This window comes from Oryctolagus cuniculus, chromosome 6, assembly GCF_964237555.1.
Source record: "Oryctolagus cuniculus chromosome 6, mOryCun1.1, whole genome shotgun sequence".
Taxonomy (NCBI): Eukaryota; Metazoa; Chordata; class Mammalia; order Lagomorpha; family Leporidae; genus Oryctolagus; species Oryctolagus cuniculus.
The window spans coordinates 1,379,238-1,399,417 of record NC_091437.1 but is presented as its reverse complement, the minus strand read 5'-3'; the positions used below and the strand labels follow the sequence as shown (position 1 = coordinate 1,399,417).

The following is a 20,180-nucleotide window of genomic DNA, read 5'->3' as shown; positions in this document are numbered from 1 at the left end:
CAGAGAAGGTGCAACATACAGCCTGCCAAATGCTGCTGAGTTTCCTCTGGAAACTTCCATTCAGTGGCTCATTCCTCCAGCTTAGCAACATAAGATCTGGATACAGTGCAATTACAGTGCCTGAGACTCCCGACCCAGCCACACCAAAGAGTAAATGTGCAAGCCTGACAGACAAGCCTGCAACAGTGCATGGCTGTACAAGATGCCTGCCTGTCCTGGCTCAGTGCAAAGCTGTACAAGGTGCCTGTTTGTACCTGGCTCAGTGCCCGGCTATACAAAGTGAGCCCCTTCCCTGGCTCAGTGCCAAGCTGTAAAGGTGTACACCTGTCGCTTGCTCAGTGTACGCCTGTCCCAGCTCAGTGTTTGGCTATACAAGGTCCGCGCTGTCCCAGCTCAGTGCCCGGCTGTACAAGCTGTGTTCCTGTCCTGCACGCCCCATTCTTCACACAGGATGAGCACCACCACCCACCTCTGAAGCGCGGTTCTGACTGGCAAGGCATATGGCCTGCAGCCATCAGTCACTCGGGGCTCCACGAACACTGCTTACCCCTGCCACAGCCCCTGCTCCTGAGCCCTGGGCTCCTGCACAGCTGCACAGGGCCTGGTAGAGGGAGAGGACCAAGGGGATTAAAGCCAGTGATATGCAATGATGGCTGCACCGGGAACCTGTGGGTCTCTTCCCTCACCTTCCAGAGAGAGAAATGAGGACAGCACCCAGCCCTCCCGCCGGCCCTGGCCTGGCTCTGGGACACGGCCTCATCTTGGGCGGGTGGACGTGTCTGCACTCAGTGTACTGACCCAAGAGCAAGTGACAGCTTCCACAGCCAATCCACTGCACAGATTCAGAGTGCTGGGGCTGCTTGGACACTTGAAGAAGTTGAATCAAAACATCCACTCAAGGTCTTGCAACTGCTCCATTCCTTCAAGCAAGACATTTTAGTACCAAAAAAAAAAAAAAAGATTAGGAATAAAGCATATGATGTTCTTTTCACAGCACCAAGGAAATTCTGCTGTTAGGTTTGTTGGCAAGGTCACGGTCATGGTCCCATCAGTAGGGCTTCTTTGGTGGCAGCCACAGGTGTGGGGACCAAGCAAGTTCATCTCAGAATATGTTTGACACAGCAATTTCCCCAAATTCTCCCGGCGTCAAACACACAGCAGGTTTGGAGAACGGCTGCATCCCACACTGTCTGTGCAACCTGCTGCCTCGGAGCTGCACCCAGGCTGCGGAGGTCAGCAGGGTGGCAGATGTGCCAGCCTCACTCCCAACTCTGCCAGAACAAATGGACAACAGTGCTCAGGAAATGAGGTCATGGTGGAGGCGATGCCATCCACGCTGTGTGACACAGTCACAGCTGGAGGAGGGGACTCCGCACAGCGGGAAGCCCCTGACTGAACTGAGCCATCTCTCTGCTGTTTTTATTAGGGTTAACAATGATGTAGACATTGGGTTTGGTGTGGGAATCATGGACATCCATGTACATGAAATTGTTGTTCCTTGTAAAAAACATTAGTTATAGGAGGTAACTGGAGAAATAAGAGGGAATCTCCTAAAATTTGTCCAGAGCACAATGCCATGAGGACCATGAGTGATGAGGAGTGGCTCCCACAGCAGCCCCGCCTCACCCAGGAGAGTGTGATGAGAACAGTAGGTGTGTAGTTAATATCATAGCAAGTGGATGGGTGGACAAGCACTGCCGTTCTGACAAAGGTTAGGACATCACACCCCTGCTTGGACACGTAGAACGCAGGAACAGGAACTCTTACATCAGGCATGGAATAGGTCCTGTAAACATGGCTGTGGGACTGTGATTTATCTTGAGAAAAAGAGGATATAATCATTGGTACTTTCTCTATACAGTTAAAACCTTGTAAAATAAATCAATTAACCTTTAGACCTTGGACTGTTCCTCTAGCACCTTTAGATAAGTTAAGCAAGTTTCATAGAGCTGACACATCCATTATGAAGAAAGAAAAGATTAATGGAAGGTTACAATGAGGCCATGGAAGGAAAATGAAGCAAAACAAGATAACAGAGAAAGGTTATGCACAGACGGTCCCTTGCAATGCGTTCTTTCTCAGAGAGAATGGAGGCTTAGGAGGAAGAAAGCTTAATGAGAACTATGTGTAAAGAGAGTGTAAAATAAAGCTACGAGATGAACAGCAGAACGAGGCCTCCCCTTGCTCCCTAAACTGCATCTCCTCGTCTCCTTTCTTCACCAACGCCTCCCCTCCTGGGGACCCCCTGGACCTGCCAAGGCTGCACCGTGGCGGTGTCAGGGAAGGCAGGTCAAACCGCAATTCAGGATGGCCATTCTCGGGCTGGTGTGATGGCGCAGCAGGCTAAGCCTCTGCTTGCAACATGGGCACCCACGTTGGAGTGCAGCTGAGCCCCAGCTGTTCAGTTAGGATCCAGCTCCCTGCTGATGGCCTAGGAAAGCAGTGAGGATGACCCAAGTGCTTGATCCCTGCCACCCACGTGGGAGACCCAGATGGTCCTGGCTACTGTGACATTAGTGGAGTGAACCAGTGGATAGAAGATATCTGTGGGTGTATGTATGTGTGCCTTATAATAAATAATCTTTAAAAAGGATGGCTAGAGGCCAGTACTATAGCACAACAGGCAAGACTCTGCCAACCTGTGGCACCAGCATCCCGTATGTGCACCAGTTTGTGTCCCTGGCCACTCCTCTTCCAATCCAGCTCTCTGCTGTGACCTGGGAAAGCAGCAGAAGATGGCCCAAATGCTTGGGCCCCTGCACCCATGTGGGAGATCTGGAAAGAGCTCTTGGCTCCTGGCTTTGGATCAGGTGACCTCTGGCCATTGTGGTCATTGGGGAGTGAACCAGCAGATGGAAGATCTCTGTCTCTCTGTCTCTCCGTATGGCTGTCACACTATCTCTCAAATAAATAAATATATAATTTTTTTAAAAAAAGATGGCTATCATAAAAAAATCTAATTGCTGGGAAGGGTGTGCAGATCAGACTGTACCCTGTGAACAGGGCCCTTGTGAAGAACAAGGTGGAGATTCCACAAAAGGCTAAGAGAGCACCTCCGTGTGAGATAGAGCCCAAGGCCTGCACCAGCTCTCCTGTCCCCTCTTTCCCAGGGGAATCTGAAATGCACTAATTTATCCAAAAAAAGAGTGTCCTTACCTTTCCAGCAGGCACAGGCATGGAGCTGACCAGGACTCCATGCTGTTAAGTAAAAACAACTATAGAAAACAAGAGATGTTAGTTAAAAATAACAAGGAAGCACATGGAAGTGTTCTGGGAGCCGAGGCAGGAAACCTGGGGTTGAGGTGGGGGTGGTGCAGCATGGGTCGGGGAAGCCCAGCCTGACAGTGAGCAGGGACGGGACAGGTGAGAGGCAGGCCGGGCAGCTCCAGGAAGAGAACCAGGCTGTGAGAGCCATCAGCTCCGGAGTGCAGGACAGTGTGTTGTTGTGTGCTTCTATTGGTTCATACTCTAAATGGCCACTACATCCAGCACACTGTGCCGATCCGAAGCCAGGAGTTGGGTGCTTCCTCCTGGTCTCCCATGCGGGTGCAGGGTCCAATCACTTTGAGCCATCCTCCACTGCCTTCCCAGGTGACAGCAGAGAGCTGGACTGGAAGAATAGCAACCGGGACTAGAACCCAGGGTGCTGGCACCCCAGGCAGAGGATTAGCCTAGTGAGCCATGGCACCGGCCAAGGACAGTGTGTTTTTCTCTAGGAAGGGACCACAGTTTTATTGGAGACTTCAAAGTTTATGGAAGAATTCCCAGTTTATTGAAGAATTAGAAGGTCATGTTCATACCCTTCCTCCTGTACTGATTCCAGGTCCTATACTGGTTCTTCCCCCAGCAGCTGCACAGTGGGCAAAGAGCTCAGGGCCTGCTAGCAAACCTGGTGCTGCAATGCACCACTGTGTATGCACGTTTCTCCTGGGTCACGCTGTCCCTGTTTGCGGAATTGGTCCCCCTGCCTAGGGAGAGGGAAAGCTACTGCCTCCCTCTAGAGGATGAAGTGGAGCTGGAAATGGCCCATGACCCCCACTCCTTCCAAGGGTGGTGGCCGAGTCAGGCTCAAGGTCTCAGCCAGTTTCCTCTGGTGGCTCTGCCAGAGTCACCGCCTCCAGGTGGAGTGGGTGCAGGTTAACGGGAGAAGGTGCTTGTGTAACAGGGGACTGCACGGCCTGGCTCCAGGAGACCAGCACTGCAACCTCTGCTCTCCAGTGTCCATGGGGATCTGCCACCCTGCACCTCACCCTTCTTCCCTTCCTCGGGGCAGCCTCTGAGGCAGGGGCACTGGGGGCCCAGCAGGGCGTGAGGGACTGGTCTCCGTGCCCCTTGGGACATAGTGGCATTTCCCTGGGGGTGGGAAGGGGACCACAGAGACAGGACAGCAGGGAGTCAGAGGGAGGAGAACCGGGAAGAGCAAGGGGAGGTGGAGAAGCAGAAGAAAGGTGTGGTCTTGCCTGTCCTCCCGCTCCCCTGTGACACCCAGGCCAGATTCTCCACCTGTGGGCTGCAGAGTCCGGCACTGTTAGTGAATCTGATGCCTTGGCTTGAAATCTGGTACATCTGAGACTCATGGCATCACCGGCACTCATGTTTGTGCTGTAGTGATTCCTCTATAAGACTGTTGAGGAGGGGCCTGACACTGTGGCGAATCAGGTGGAACAGCCGCCTGTGGTGCCCACATCCCATATGGGTGACAGTTCGAGACCCAACTGCTCTACTTCCGATCAGTCTATCTGCTGCAGTCTGGGAAGGCAGTAGAAGATGGCCGGAGTCCTTAGGGTTCCTGCACTCATGTGGGAGATCCAGAGGATGCTCCTGGCTCTTGGCTTCGGGTCGACTCAGTTCTGGCCATTGCTGCCAGTTGGGGAGTGAACCAGTGGATGGAGGACCCCTCTCTCTCTCTCTCTCTCTCTCTCTCTCTCTCTGCTTTTCCTTCTCTCTCTGTGTAGCTCTGACTTTCAAACAAATAAATCTAAACAAACTAATAAAGAAAATAAAACTGTTGAGGAGAAAGCATTTTTACTCCACAAAAACAGGTGATAGGGAATACACGAGGAAGCACCATCAAGAGTCAGCAGAATGCGGAGCAAGTCAAGAGCGGCGACACCTTGCTCCTGCAGCACTGCCTGCCCATCTGGTTGAGCTCACTTAGAGGGTGTCTTGAGCCTCATCTGCAGCCTCACGGAGCCAGGCTGGACCAAATGCACAACAGAAGTGGGAAAGTGACATCACCCTGTTTGTGCCCGTTGCAGGAGTGGATGAAGGTTTTCTGTTAATAAGCAACCTCTGGGGCTTTGGAGAGCAGTGCAATTAGAAGAGCCAGCGGTGCTCACAGATCCCTGTCTTTCTTCATTTTCTCAGAGTCTTAACTGATTATAGCAGTAATCTCTAATCTCACCATCACCAACAAGGTCTGACTGATGAAATCTGCGAGTTCCTTAACACATGGCCTTCACCTGCTGTACTTTACAGAAATACTCCCTGTGTGCATGTGTGTATGTGCATGTGTGTGTATGCATGTGTGCATGTGAGTAGCCTCATTTCATCTTCAAGAAGATTTTACAAGATCCTGTTATTTTCCTTCTTATCTTTACAAGTACCAAATCTGAATATCAGCGTTCAACTGATGTGTCAAAGACACCTCGTCCGTACCATGGTCAAGTTGAAACCTGAGGACCTCTCCTCCATGCCATCATTTTTTTTGCTCTTAACATTGCTGATTGTACTCTGCTTCTCTCTGTCACTTGTTTGCCATCTACGTCACTTTAGTTTTGAATTTAAAGTATTTGTTTTTATTTTAAATACTGACATGACTTAAAAATCTTGAAAGTGCAAACTTATCCAATGAAAATTTTTAAACCATAATGCAGGGGCTGGTGCTGTGGTGTAGCAGGTAAAGCTGCCACCTGCAGTGCAGGCATCCCATATGAGTGCTGGTTCAAGGCCTAGCTGTTCCACTTTCTATCCATCTCTCTGCTTTGGCCTGGGAAAGAAGTGGAAGATGGTCCAAGTCCTTGGGGTCCTGCACCCACATGGGAGACCTGGAAGAAGCTCCAGGATCCTGGCTTTGGATAAGCTCAGCTCTGGCTGTTGTGGCCATTTGGGAGTAAGCCAGTGGATGGAAGACCTTTTTCTCTCTCTCTGCCTCTCCCTCTCTGTAACTCTTTCAAATAAATAATTTTTTAAAACTTTTATTTAGTAAATATAAATTTCCAAAATACAGTTTATGGATTACAATGGCTTCCCCCCTCATAACTTCCCTCCCACCTGCACCCCTCCCATCTCCCGCTCCCTCTTCCATTCCATTCACATCAAGATTCATTTTCAATTCTCTTTATATACAGAAGATCAATTTAGCATATATTAAGTAAAGATTTCATCAGTTTGCACCCACACAGAACATAAAGTGTAAAATACTGTTTCAGTACTAGTTATAGCATTAATTCACATTGGATAACACATTAAAGACAGAGATCCTACATGAGAATTAAGTACACAGTAACTCCTGTTGTTGACTTAACAATTTGACACTCTTGTTTATGGCATCAGTAATCTCCCCAGGCTCTAGTCGTGAGTTGCCAAGGCTATGGAAGCCTTTTGAGTTCACCTACTTTGATCTTACTTAGACAAGATCATAGTCAAAGTGGAAGTTCTCTCCTCCCTACAGAGAAACGTACATCCTTCTTTGATGGCCCGTTCTTTCTACTGGGATCTCACTCGCAGAGATCTTTTATTTAGGTGTTTGTTTTTTATTGTTCTTGTTGTTGTTTTTGTTGTTCTTGTTGTTGTTTTTGTTGTTGTTGTTGTTTTTTGCCAGAGTGTCTTGGCTTTCCATGCCTCAAATACTCTCATGGGCTCTTCAGCCAGATCCGAGTGCCTTAAGGGCTGATTCTGAGGCCAGAGTGCTGTTTAGGACATCTGCCATTCTATGAGTCTGCTGTGTATCCCGCTTCCCATGTTGGATCGTTCTCTCCCTTTTTTATTCTATCAGTTAGTATTAGCAGACACTAGTTTTGTTTGTGTGATCCCTTTGACTCTGAGACCTATCAATATGATCAATTTTGACCTGAAATTGATCACTTGGACTATTGAGATGGCATTGGTACATGCCACCTTGATGGGATTGTATTGGAATCCCCTGGCATGTTTCTAACTCCACCATTTGGGGCAAGTCCGATTGAGCATGTCCCAAATTGTACATCTCCTCCCTCTCTTATTCCCACTCATATTTAACAGGGATCATTTTTCAGTTTAATTTAAACACCTAAGAATAATTGTGTGTTAATTACAGAGTTCAACCAATAGTATTAACTAGAACAAAAAAATACTAAAATGGATAAAGTATTAAATTGTACATCAACAGTCAGGACAAGGGCTGATCAAGTCACTGTTTCTCAAAGTGTCCATTTTACTTCAACAGGTTTCCCCTTTGGTGCTCAGTTAGTTGTCACCGATCAGAGAGAACATATGATATTTGTCCCTTTGGGACTGGCTTAATTCACTCAGCATGATGTTTTCCAGATTCCTCCATTTTGTTGAAAATGACCAGATTTCATTTTTTGACTACTGTATAGTATTCTATAGAGTACATGTCCCATAATTTCTTTATCTAATCTACTGTTGATGGGCATTGGGTTGATTCCAGGTCTTAGCTATTGTGAATTGAGCTGCAATAAACATTAAAAAACAGGAGTTAGAAAAAAAGAAAAAACCATAATACAATCACCTAGTTAAAAAAAAGTTCTAGAAACTGTATCGTGCCTTCAACATACGAATATTTATTGACCATACAGAGTGTACCAGGCAATTAGGACCAGACAGAAAGGCAGAAGGAAGCAACTGCTCTCTTGTCCTCACTGCTTTGCCACGTGGTCTCCCACAGGGCTCTGAGGGACACTGGACAGTGGGAAGAAGAAAGGAATTGTGTCTTTTTTTTCACTTGTGGTGATGGCGTCTGGCAGCTGTGGCAGTGGTAGGCAATGCTCAAGACTGCAGCCACCACAGGCTGAAGGCAGCTTCCGCAGCACGTTTGGTTCTAGGTGTCAGGGTCACTGAGTCACCACCCGTGACCAGAGCAGGTGGAGTGGCAGCAGCCAGGAGAGCAGAGGGTTCACCAGCTCAGCAGGAAGGGCCTCACGTAGCTCCAGGTAACCATCCTGCTCCTTGGGTGACAGCACTGCTCCATCCCAGGTCCCAGCCTTGCCTCCAGCCCTTGGCTGCCGTTGTAACCACCCACCCTCATCAACCCTCTCCCGTTGAAGCACATAGTGTTTGCATGGGAGAGGACACTCAGAAGGCTAACACTAAACCATCGATTCTACCACAATTGCAACCCTTCCCTTGGAGAGAACAGTTATGTGTGTTCAAATCTATAATTATGCATTATGAAAAATTATGCATGGATTTCAAAATGTTTTCACCAAAACCTCCATTTTAATTTCTTTTTTCCATGAACTTTTTGGAGTATCCTTATATTTCCTAATAGCAAGTCTAGCCCGTGAGGATAACAATGTAACAGCTAACAAATTTGCAGAATTAAAAAATTGTGATGTTACTTTTACTAATCTGCAATTTCTATTCCAGTTTTGTTAAATTCTCAACATTGCCCTTTATATAAGTTTTATTCCTATTAAGTGATTTCAGCCCAGGATCTTATACCGCATTTAGCTTCATAGTTCAATATCCTTTAATTTAATGGCTGGAAGTGTTTGCTTTTCATGACATTGGTATTTTTGAGGAATAGGGGTCAACAGCTTTCTAGAATCCTCAGTTTTCATGGATTCTCCTCTTGGTTAAATTACGTCTCTGTGGTTGGACTGGAAGGCACCATCAGTGGCATCATAGATGGAGGAAGCTGACTCTTATTTCCCTCCCAGTGGGTGGTAAGTCTGATTCCCTGGCTAAGGTTATACACATTTCCCTACTTTATCATTACTATTTTTCCTCTCCAATTAATAGCAAGTACATGGAGAAACAATATTTTTAAAGTTTTTTGGAAGATTTTATTTATTATTTATTTGAGAGGCAGAGCTACAGTCGGTGAGAGGGAGAGACAGAGTAAGATCTCCCATCTTCTGGTTCACTCCCCAAATGGTCACAACAGCTGGAGCTGGGTGGATCTGAAGCCAGGAGCCAGGAGCTTCTTCTGGGTCTCCCACACAGGTGCAGGAGCCCAAGCACCTGGGCCATCGTCTACTGCTTTTCCCAGGCCACAGCAGAGTGCTGGATCAGAAGTGGAGCAGCCGGGACTAAAACCAGCACCCATATGGGATGCAGGTGCCGCAGGCAGAGGATTAACCTGCTGCGCCACAGTGCCTGCCCTGGAGAAACAGTATTGATTACATTTGCATGATAAGCTACCCTATTCCACCACATGAAAAACATTTGATCTTTTAGGTCTATTCTACATACAGTCATGAGGGAGATTATTAAAAAATCTCCCCTTCTTGCTGTGCCCTTGTTAGGCTTTGTTGTGATGGATGTGTAACCAGGAGCTCAGGGTGTCTCCTCAAAGCTGAACACTGCACTAGTGTGTGGCTTTGCAAGTTTCTTTCCAGAAGTGGCCTATAGTTTCCAGTTGCCTGTAACTAGACCAAGCCTACTAACAGGTGAGAGGAGTGCTCACCTTGAGGGCCATTCTGACTCAAGCCACTCTTCCATGGGAGGAAGCAGGTCCCTGAACTCCATTTCAGGGCAGCATGGTCTCTGATTGTGCATCTCTGGAAAAGGATGTGTCCTGACGTCTTGCCTCTCTTGAGCTCCACCAGCAGATGGCACCTGGCTGCCTAAGTGACCTCATGTTGGTGCAGAGGGACACGGTGTTTCTGCCATAAGCAGGGACCCTGGACCTCAGTGAGACCCTGCAGAGCCAAGTCCATTGTTTGGTGATGAGTCTTCTGGGTGGAGTTCACTGGTGTCCTCTGATGCTCGGGAAATCTGTGAACACTCACCTGCTGCCACAAATCCCAGCCATCTGTCCCAGGGATGCCCACCTGCCACCTGGAAGCAGTCCTAGGCAACACCCTGGTGAACACCGCATGGTCCAGAGTGGACACCAAGCTTCTTGGTCCCTTACTTTAAGCCTGCTATGTCCTGCATCCTTAAATCAACACAGACTCTATTCTAAGCCCCTTAATCTATACCGGCTGTATCCTGATCATTCACTAGACATGTCTATATCCTGGGTCCCTCACTCTATACCTGTTGTATCCTGGTCCCTCACTCTACACCTGCTGTGTCCTAGGCCCCTCACTCTACACCTGCTGTGTCCTGGGTTCCTCACTTTACACCTGCTGTACCCTGGGCCTCTCACTTTATACCTGCTGTATCCTTGTCATTCACTTACATTGTCTATATTCTGGGTCCCTCATCCTAGACCTGTTGTATCCTGGATCCTTCACCCTATACCTGCTGTGTACTGATCACTAACTCTACACCTGCTGTCTCCTGGTCCCTAACTCTACATCTACTATGTCCTGGGCCCCTCAAACTACACCTTCTGTGTCCTGGTTCCCTCATTTTTCACCTGCTGTATCCTGGGCCCCTCACTCTACACCTGCTGTATCCTGGGTCCCTCACACTACACCTGCCATGTCCTGGGCCCCTCACTCTACACCTGCTGTGCCCTGGACCCCTCACTCTACACCTGCTGTGTCCTTGAATCCTCACTCTACACCTGCTGTGCCCTGGACCCCTCTCTCTACACCTGCTGTGTCCTGGGCCCCTCACTCTACACCTGCTGTGTCCTGGGCCCCTCACTCAGTCCATCAAGCTACACCCAAATGTATCATGGCTCCTTCAGTCTATGCACTATTCTGGGTCCTTCACTCTACACATACTGTATCCTCAGTCCCTCATTCTATACCTGCAATATCATGGGCCTTTGATTCTACACCAGTTGCTTCCTGGGTCTCTCCGTGTACACCTGCTGTACTCTGGATCACTCACTCTATACCTACTGTTCTGGAGCCTGCACTCTGCACCTGATGTATCCTGTTTGCTTCACTCTACAACCAGCTGTTTCCTGGGTCTCTTACTCTGCAGAACTGGATGTGTCATGGCTCCTTCAGTCTGTACCTGATATATCCTGGGTCCTGAACTCTATACCTACTCTATCCTGGGTCCTTCATGCTACACCAGTTTTATCCTCTGTCAGTCACTCTACACACAGAGTTATCATGGCTCCTTGAGTCTGCATATGATCTCTCCTGGGTCCTGTACTCTATACCCAGCTGGACCATTTCTGCTTCATACTGTAACTGCTCAGTCTTGGGTCCTGTTCTCTATACGTGCAGTATCCTGGATCCCTTACTTTCCTCCTGCAGTGCCCTTGATCCTTCACTCTATACCTACTGTATCCTGGTTTCCTCACTCTACACTCAACTGTGTCTAGGCGTGGGTTGCTAGCTGCAAAATTCTCTGGGTCTGTTTTCACTTCATGAAGTTTCTACCACACTTTCCTCTAACTGGGTTTCTTTCTGTAGGAAAAAGAGAGACAGGAGACACTGTATCTGTCCTATGTTACCACTTTCTTCATCTCCCACTCCTTTGGACAGAGAAAAGGGAGGGTTCCACCTGCTCATGAATGGTGGATACTATGGGTTAAATACTGGCCCACTGAAAGTGCCAAAAGTGACCAGGACAGGGCCAGGCTGAACCAGGAGCTGGAAATTCCATCTGGATCTCCTCCCTGGGTGTCAGGAAGCCAATTGTCACCTGCTGCATCCCAAGGCATGCGTTAGTAGGAAGTTACAACTGGGGACAGAACACTTCAGTATGGGATACAAGCACTGCAAATGGTGTCTTTTACTCCAAGGAAAACACACTCACCACAAGTCAGTTCTTGACAATGTGATCCAATACACTGATGTTGGAATAAGAGATAGAGACCATTAATTTCTGCACAGGTGTTACCTGCAATGTCAACACAAATTCCCCAAAAGCTAATAAGTAACCACAGTCACCACTATGACTCTCAGAGCAACAGCACACTGACAAGCAAATGCCATTGTGTGTGAACGCTGATATGCCTCTGCTCCTGCACCATGTTGTGTTTCCATGTGACAAGAACAGCACCTTAGGATTTGAATTGACCACGGATATGCCTAAGACTGAGGATGGGGCATTTCTGAGAGCGACAGTGGGGAGCGAGGACATTTTTCAGTCACAACACCTTCCCATGCACTTCTTTAGGGCTTCCAACACTTCCTTGTTCCTCAGACTGTAGATGAGGGGGTTCAGCATGGGGGTCACAATCGTGCCAAGCACAGCTCCTATCTGGTCTTGCTTAGGTGTGTGGGAAGAATCTGGTGTCAGGTGGACGAACATGGCCTGACCAAAGAAGAGACTCACCACTGTCAGGTGGGAGCAGCAGGTAGTCAGAGCTTTGTGCCTCCCCTTGGGAGAGTTCATCTTGAGAACAGTGAGGAAGATGAGGATGTAGGAGGCCAGAATGAGGCTAAAGAGGATCAGGAGAAACGTGACGGTTGACACAAATTTCACCATCTCGTAGATTGATGTGTCTATACAAGACATTCTCAGTATAGCCAGGATCTCACACAGGTAGTGACTAATCACCCTGGGGCCACAGATAGGAAAACTCAATGGGTACCAAGTGTTGACAAGAGCTCCAAGGGCACCTCCAACCCAGGCTAAGGCAGTCACCTGCAGACAGACCCCAGGCCACATGAGGACTGCATATCTCAGGGGCCTGCAGACAGCCACGTAACGGTCGTAGGCCATGAAGGTCAGGAGCATGCACTCAGTAAGGCCAAGGGAGAGGGAGAAAAACATCTGAGCAGCACACGCAAAGAAGGAAATGCTCTTACTCCCTGTGCAGTAGTTGGCGACTGTCTTGGGGACTGTGCTGGGGATGAAAATCAAATCAATGACAGACATCTGGCTGAGCAGGAAGTACATGGGGGTGTGGAGGCGGGCGTCCAGGCCAATGAGCAGAATGAGGACAGAGTTTCCTGCCAAGGCAAGGATGTAGAAGACGAGGAGTAGGATGATGAGGAGGTCAGAGTACCTGAACTCAGGAAAGAATCCCAGAAGGATAAAATCAGTTGAGGTTTGATTGTCCTGGTCCATGGTTTCTCGGAAATTTTCTTATTTGACTGAAAATCTACAAAGAGAATAATATCACAGGGAATGTGGTGCTTCACTGAAGTAGCTTTTGTCTCCTGGCCAGCGTCCTCTTCTCCATCACCCATGGCCCATGGCAAGGATGTGCAACTCAATATTCCCATAAAGGAGACATTAAGAACGACTCCATCAAATCAAAGTACCCTTATGAGAAATAACCAAAGGCACATCCTACAGTTGTTATGATCTTGGAGAATTGGTGTTGAGTTCCTTTGACTAACAATAACTTCTAAGTCAACAGTTCTTTCCCTTGCATTCTGGAATTTTCTATGTTCTAGACCCTGGTTCCCTCAAGTCTTGGGTGTTCCTGTTGTGAGGATCCTATTCTGCCTCTACTCCAGAGAGCATCTGCTGAGAGTCCTTTAGGCCCTTTCACAGAATGAATTGAAAAATTTTCATTATCAGCCAAATTATGTCAGCTGCTTATTCCATTTCACGTACTAAGTTCAAGCTAGTTATTTAAAATAATGTAAACAACCTCAAGAAAGTACAGAGGGATTATTCAGAGTTGGAGCAGATTAATTTAACAGAGATTGAAATAATAAAAATATGAAGTAGAAATACCAGGCTGAGAAATACAATAAATAAAATGAAAATTACACGGACAAGCAGCAGCAGCAGAGGTGAAATTTGTAGCTATCTTTGGACTTGCTCTAATCCGTAATCTTGAGGTAACGTCCTAATTGTGTTCTCTTCAGTTTCTCTCATCAAAATTTTACAGTTCTCACTGCAGAGATTTTTCATCTTATTGCTCAAGTTTGTTTCCAGGCATTTTACTTTATATTTTTTTTAGTCATTGTCTATGTAATAGTTTTCACCATTAATGTATAGAAATGTTACTGATTTTTATGTGCTGATTTTATGTCCTGTTACAGTTAATTCTTCCTTAAATTTTTGGTAGAATCCTCATGTGAATCCATCTACTCGTGAGTTTTTCCTTACTGAGGAGTTTTTGATTAATGAGTCAATGTACTAACTGGTTTTAATACATTCAGAATTTTTTTTCTCCTGGCTTGGTCTTGCTGGAATGTATGTGTCTAGGAATTTCTCTGTTTTCTTCTAGGTTATTTAACTTATTGGCTTATAATTATCCATGATAACCTCTTATCATTTTTTGATTTTTGTACTATCAGCTCTAATATTTCTGATTTTGTTACTTTTTTCTTAGTCTAATTTTTTTTTTCCTTTTTCTTAAAGATTTATTTATTTATTTGAAAGTCAGAATTACACAGCGAGAGGAGAGGCAGAGAGACAGAGGTCTTCCATCTGCTGGTTCACTCCCTCGTTGGCCGCAACGTCCGGAGCTGGGCCTATCTGAAGCCCAGAGCCAGGAGCTTCTTCCAGGTCTCCCATGCCAGTGAAGGGGCCCAAGGGCTTGGGCCATCTTCTACTGATTTCCCAGGCCATAGCGGAGAGTTGGATTGGAAGTGGAGCAGCCAGGTCTCGAACCAGTGCCCATATGGGATGCCAGCACTTCAGGCCAGGGTGTTAACTAGTTGTGCCACAGTGCCTGCCCCTAAATAAAAGTTTTTCCATTTTGTTGGCTTTTGAAATTTTTTTATTTGTTAATTTGAGAGGTAGAGAGGTTGAGAAACAGACAGGTGGAGCTCCTGTCCACTGGTTCCTCCTCAAATGCTGGGGCTGGAGCCAGGGGCTGGAGCTGCATGCAGGTGTCCGTTGAATTCCGAGTTACTGAAGCCATCACCACTGTTTCCCAGCATCTGAATTAGCAGGAAGGTAGAGTCTGAAGCCAGAGCTGGGGATGAAATCCAGGCATTCCACTGTGGGATGCAGGCATCTGGATCATTTAGGTTAAACGCTTGCTCCCTGTTGACACTTTTTACATTAACACTTGGGTCTTTTCAGATATATGTGTATTTTCTATTCTCTGTTTCATTTCTTTCTGCTCTATTCTTTATTATTTCCTTCATTCTATCTGTTTTTAGTTATTTTTCTCTATTCTAGTGCCTTGAGACATAAAATTAGCTTATTGATTTAAAATATTTAATGTAGGCATTTATCACCATAAACATCGTTAGTACTGATCTCGTTCCATTCCAAAAGTTTGGGTGTGTTGTGTTTTCATTTTCACTTGTCTCTCTACTTATTTCCTAGTTTACCCCACGAATTATCCCTTTGCAAAATATTCTTGCAACAGTCTGTCGTTCAAGTCCCACATATTTCTGACATTTCCAGCTCTGTTATCACTGATTATTAGGGCCATTCCGTTATGCTCAGAAGATATCCTGGTACGATTTCAGTCTTCCCAACTTGTGAAGGCTTGTTCTGTAGGCTCACATGTGATCTGTTCTGGAGAATGTTCCATGTGTGCTCTGAGAAAAAGCCCATCCTGCTGGTGGCTGGCATGTTCTGTCATAGATCTGTCAGGTGCGATCAGTCTGTGGTGTTGTTCAAATACTGTTTCCTTATTGATCTTCTGTCTGTTCTCTCCGTTACTGACTGTGAGGGACTGAAATCTTCTATTATTATTATGCCAGTGTCTATTTCTCCCTTGAGTTCTGTCAGCGTGTGCTTCATATATGTGGGTTCTCTGATGAGATGTATATATAATTATCATATCTTCCTAATGGGATGATCCTTACTCCTTATTAACGTTCTTTTTTCTCATATGATAACTGTTTACACATTCTATTTTGTGTCCTGGAGACCTTGTGGTGACTTGTAGTCTCTTGTGGTTAGCTTTTGCATTGGGCACATTTTACCATCCTTCACTTGCAGCTTCAATGTGTTCCCAGGCATAAAGTGAGACACTTGCATACCATGCACACTTGGTACTTGCTTTTTTAATGTCCACTTAGCCACTCTCTGCTATTTTATTCATGAGTTTAATCCACTTGTATTTAAATATTTTTTAACAGGGAAGTGCTGTCTTCTGTCATTTTATCGATTGCCTCCTATCTGCCTTACAGCATTTTACCTGTCCTTGCCATTCTAGCTGCCATCCTCTGCAGTTTGCCAGTATTTCTGCAGTGACAACACTTTGATTCCTTACTCATTTTCTTTTGTGTATCTTCTACAGGTGTCTTCTGTCTGGTCACGATGGGGTTATGTAAAATATCGCACACCTTTAAAACATATTTTAGGGGCCAGCGCTGTGGTGCAGTAGGTTAAATCCCACCCCACAGCACAGGCATCCTATATGAGTGCCCGTTTGAGTCCCAGCTGCTCCACTTCCGATCCAGCTCTCTGCTATGGCCTGGGAAAGCAGTGGAAGATGGCCCAAGTTCTCGGACCCCTGTACGCACATGGAAGACCCGGAAGAAGATGCTGGCTCCTGGCTTCGGATCAACTCAGCTCCACCTTTGAGGCCATTTAGGGAGTGAACCAGCAGATGAAAGACTCTCTGTCTCTGTCTCTCTCTCTCTCTCTGTAACTCTTTCAAATAAATAAATCTTTAAAAAATATTTTAGACAATAAACTTAATTTCAACAATATTCTAAAATTTTAGTCTTCTACATATCCCCCCACTTTATATGATCAGTGTCACAAATTGCATCTTTTTATAGTTTGTACTAATGAGTATACTTTTATAGTTCTAATCACTTTATGAGTCTATCTTAAAATTCCATGCAAGATTTAAAGGTGATTTATGTATCACTGCAGTATGAGAGGTGCTGTATTGTCTCTACACTTTACTAGACAGCTTTCTATTTTTTTTTTTCATGTTTTTGTGTTGTGTAATGTCCTTTTGTTTCCATGAGAGGGCACTCTAACAATTCTTGTAAGGCCAATCTACAGACAAACACCCTCAGCTTTTCTGTATATGAGAAAAGTCGTCGTCTCTGCTGCAGGGACACTTTTGTCAGACACACGTTGGTTTGGAAGTTTATTTCTCTCAGCCATGTAAACATCTCCTTCCATATTCTTCTTGTCTGTAAAGTTGCAGCTGAGAAATCTGAAAATGTTACAGAAGTTCATTCAAATGTGATGAGACACTTTTCTCTGCTTTAAGGTCCTCCCTTTGTCTTTTTTTTTTTTTTTTTGAATGTTCAATCACAATGTTTCTCTATGGAATTCTCTTTAAATTTATCCTCAAGTTAGTCCATTGAGCATCTTGAATGCGGATGTCCACATCCAGGAAGTTTCCAGCCGTTGTCTCTTCAGATGAGGTCTTTGCACTGTTCTCCCTTCTGTGTTATAGTCTCCCACACTTCTCTGTTGTTCCAATAGTGCTGCCCCGTAAGTTCCTTCAGCTTCTTCCACTACCCTTTATTCTTTCTCCTTGTATGACTCAGTAATTTCAATGACCGCTCATTGAGTTGGCTGATTATTTTTCTTCTATTTGTTCGATTCTACTATTGAACCTCTTCTGTGAATTTTTCAACTTACTGTATTTTTCAGATCCACAATTTTGCTTATTGATTTTTCATGGTTTCTTTCTGTGCTCATGCTTCAACATTATTCATTTTTTAATTTTACTTTAGTTTTCTCTTTGTGTTCTCTTATAGCTCTTTAGAGTTAGATTCTAGATTTACTTTCTTTGGTCGATCTATATTTCTTTTTTTCATATGCTTTTTAGTTTTTGTTGGGAGTTAGGCATTTAAATATTCCTTCTTTATAGACTGGACACTGACAGGGCAGCACTGTCAGCCCAGGAAGAAATTAAGGACTCCAGTGTTTTTAGACATTTTCTCTGGGTTTGTACAAGAAATTTCCCAATTACACAGATTTTCCCATCTCTCTTAGGAGCGTCTATAGTTGCTACAGCAATCCAGCTTGTCTTTATTCCTAGTAGCCCTTGGGCATCCAAAATATTCCGTCAGCAACTTGAGTACAGAAGCACAGGAGCCAATTCCTTGGGTAGCCCACAGAAACGCCAGAATGTTGGATGACTGTTCCAGTCACCTATTTTCCGCAGGGGAGAGGCCCCATGCTGGGCATTTTCTCACAATTGCACTGGTTTAGGGGAGAGCCACTGTGGGAAAAAATAAATGACTTGGGGCTGTTGTTGGCTTCACGTTTGTTTGAGCTACGCAGCTTCTTAAATGGTTTCCAAAGCTCTCATACTTTCTGGATGTTCTGTTGTTGTGAGATAGGTGTTTCTGAAGGGAATAGTATTGCTGATAGCAATCATCTTTATGGATTTGTCTCCAATATAAGCAGTTACATACGCTGAAGTTCCTAAGTTTGGTCCTTCACTGGGATGACACTGTCTGCTAAATGGCCCGGAATCTCCATTCTCACTGAATGACAATCAAGAAATAGAGGTATGGAAGCATAAAAATGTATCTGGCTTTGATCTAGGGACCCCATTACCTGGATTTTTATATCATGTCTATAATTAACTAAAATGAAAACCATACAGGAGCAAACATCTTTATTTATGTGAGACTTAATAATGCAATATTCTAATGAAATATTTGGCAATTGATAGATGTGTAAATATAACACAGGTAAATGCACTCAGTAATGTTGCATTGTTGCAACTTGATACGTGAATGAAATATGAGGCTATGTACCTTGTAGTATGAAATGAAAATTGACCATTTCTATGAACTTTTAGAACAATATAGTAAAGCCCCCATTGTGAATTCATAGATATCTAAGATCCTTTCACTTCTCTGAACTTGTGAAACTGTTTTACCAATGTGGTGTGGTCCACAGTTCCTTCCTGAGATGCCTGACTGGTCTGTCAGATGTGCTGTCTTCATTACAGTTGGCTAGCACACCCAGCAGCTGAGCTCCAGTAGCATTGTCATTGCACAAAGCTGAAGCTCTGGATCCATACACAGCTCCCCTTTCCATGCCACTCCAGCCCTTGGCAACCACCATCCTCCTCTGTTTGCCTGATTGTGGCTCCTACAGGTATCACAGAGGTGGCCCACACTATACTTATCCTCTGGTTACTGGCTTGACTCAGCATTGAAGTCCTCAGGATTCCTGCATGCTGTTTCATGGGATAGCATTGCCTTCTTTAAAGGCTGTGTAACATTCCTTCCTATGTGTACCCCCCACGTTTTCTCTATTCACTTGTCTATCTATGGTGTTTGCATTAGCCCCACCTTTTGGCCACTGTGAACAATGCTGCAACAAACCCAGGTATACAAAAAAAATTGCTGTTACCATAATTAGATTGAACATTCAATTCGTTTTCCAATAAAGATGCTGGCTTATTTTGCATATAAAAATAGTTTTCCTTTATCTTACTCAAAGAAATCTAAAAGTGTATAAATGCAGATCCTAGGAGATAATCTGCTTTTCCAAAGTCACACAGTTAACGTTAGCTAAAGGCAGCAATGAGGCACTGTGATCACGGAGAAATCTCATAGATGGCTTCAATATACATCATGGAAAATCCTATTTATCAGAAGCAAACAGATCATAAATGGGACATATAAACAGGAATTTGGTGGTGCTCCAAACTTCGACCCATCTAAGAAATATCTTTCCATTTCATGATGTATGTTTTAAAATGGTTTACCTACATGTACACCTGTATACATACTTGCACAATCTTAACATTAAGATCCAGTCATTTTTTGTCTGAAATCTATGGTTTTGAAATTCCACAGACTGGGCCGGCACTGCGGCTCAATAGGCTAATCCTCCATCTTGCGGCACCGGCACACCAGGTTCTAGTCCCGATCAGGGCACCGGATTCTGTCCCGGTTGCCCCTCTTCCAGGCCAGCTCTCTGCTATGGCCCGGGAGTGCAGTGGAAGATGGACCAAGTCTTTGGGCCCTGCACCCACATGGGAGACCAGGGGAAGCACCTGGCTCCTGGCTTCGGATCAGCGCGATGTGCCGGTCACAGCACACCGGCCGTAGCGGCCATTGGAGGGTGAACCAACAGCAAAAAGGAAGACCTGTCTCTCTGTCTCTCTCTCACTATCCACTCTGCCTGTCAAAAAAAAAAAAAAAAAAAGCAAAGAAATTCCACAGACTGAACCCCAGAACATTTTACAGGGACCTTTGCAGTCATGACCTTTGCATGAATAATGGTTCCATGGTTTCCCGCTGCTCCGTGATGGACATGGGTCCCTTACTCGAGAACTGGAGCTGCAGGCCATC

The 20,180-nt window shown here is 45.5% G+C and overlaps 1 protein-coding gene across 1 annotated transcript; it reads right to left on the bottom strand.

The window, feature by feature from the left end:
• Positions 1-11,612: 11,612 nt before the first annotated feature.
• LOC100338115 (olfactory receptor 2M5-like) lies at positions 11,613-13,350 on the bottom strand. The gene has a single exon (XM_008251812.4). It carries the CDS (start codon positions 13,093-13,095, stop codon positions 12,166-12,168), a length of 930 nt encoding a protein of 309 aa, XP_008250034.4. The 5' UTR covers positions 13,096-13,350; the 3' UTR covers positions 11,613-12,165.
• Positions 13,351-20,180: the final 6,830 nt, after the last annotated feature.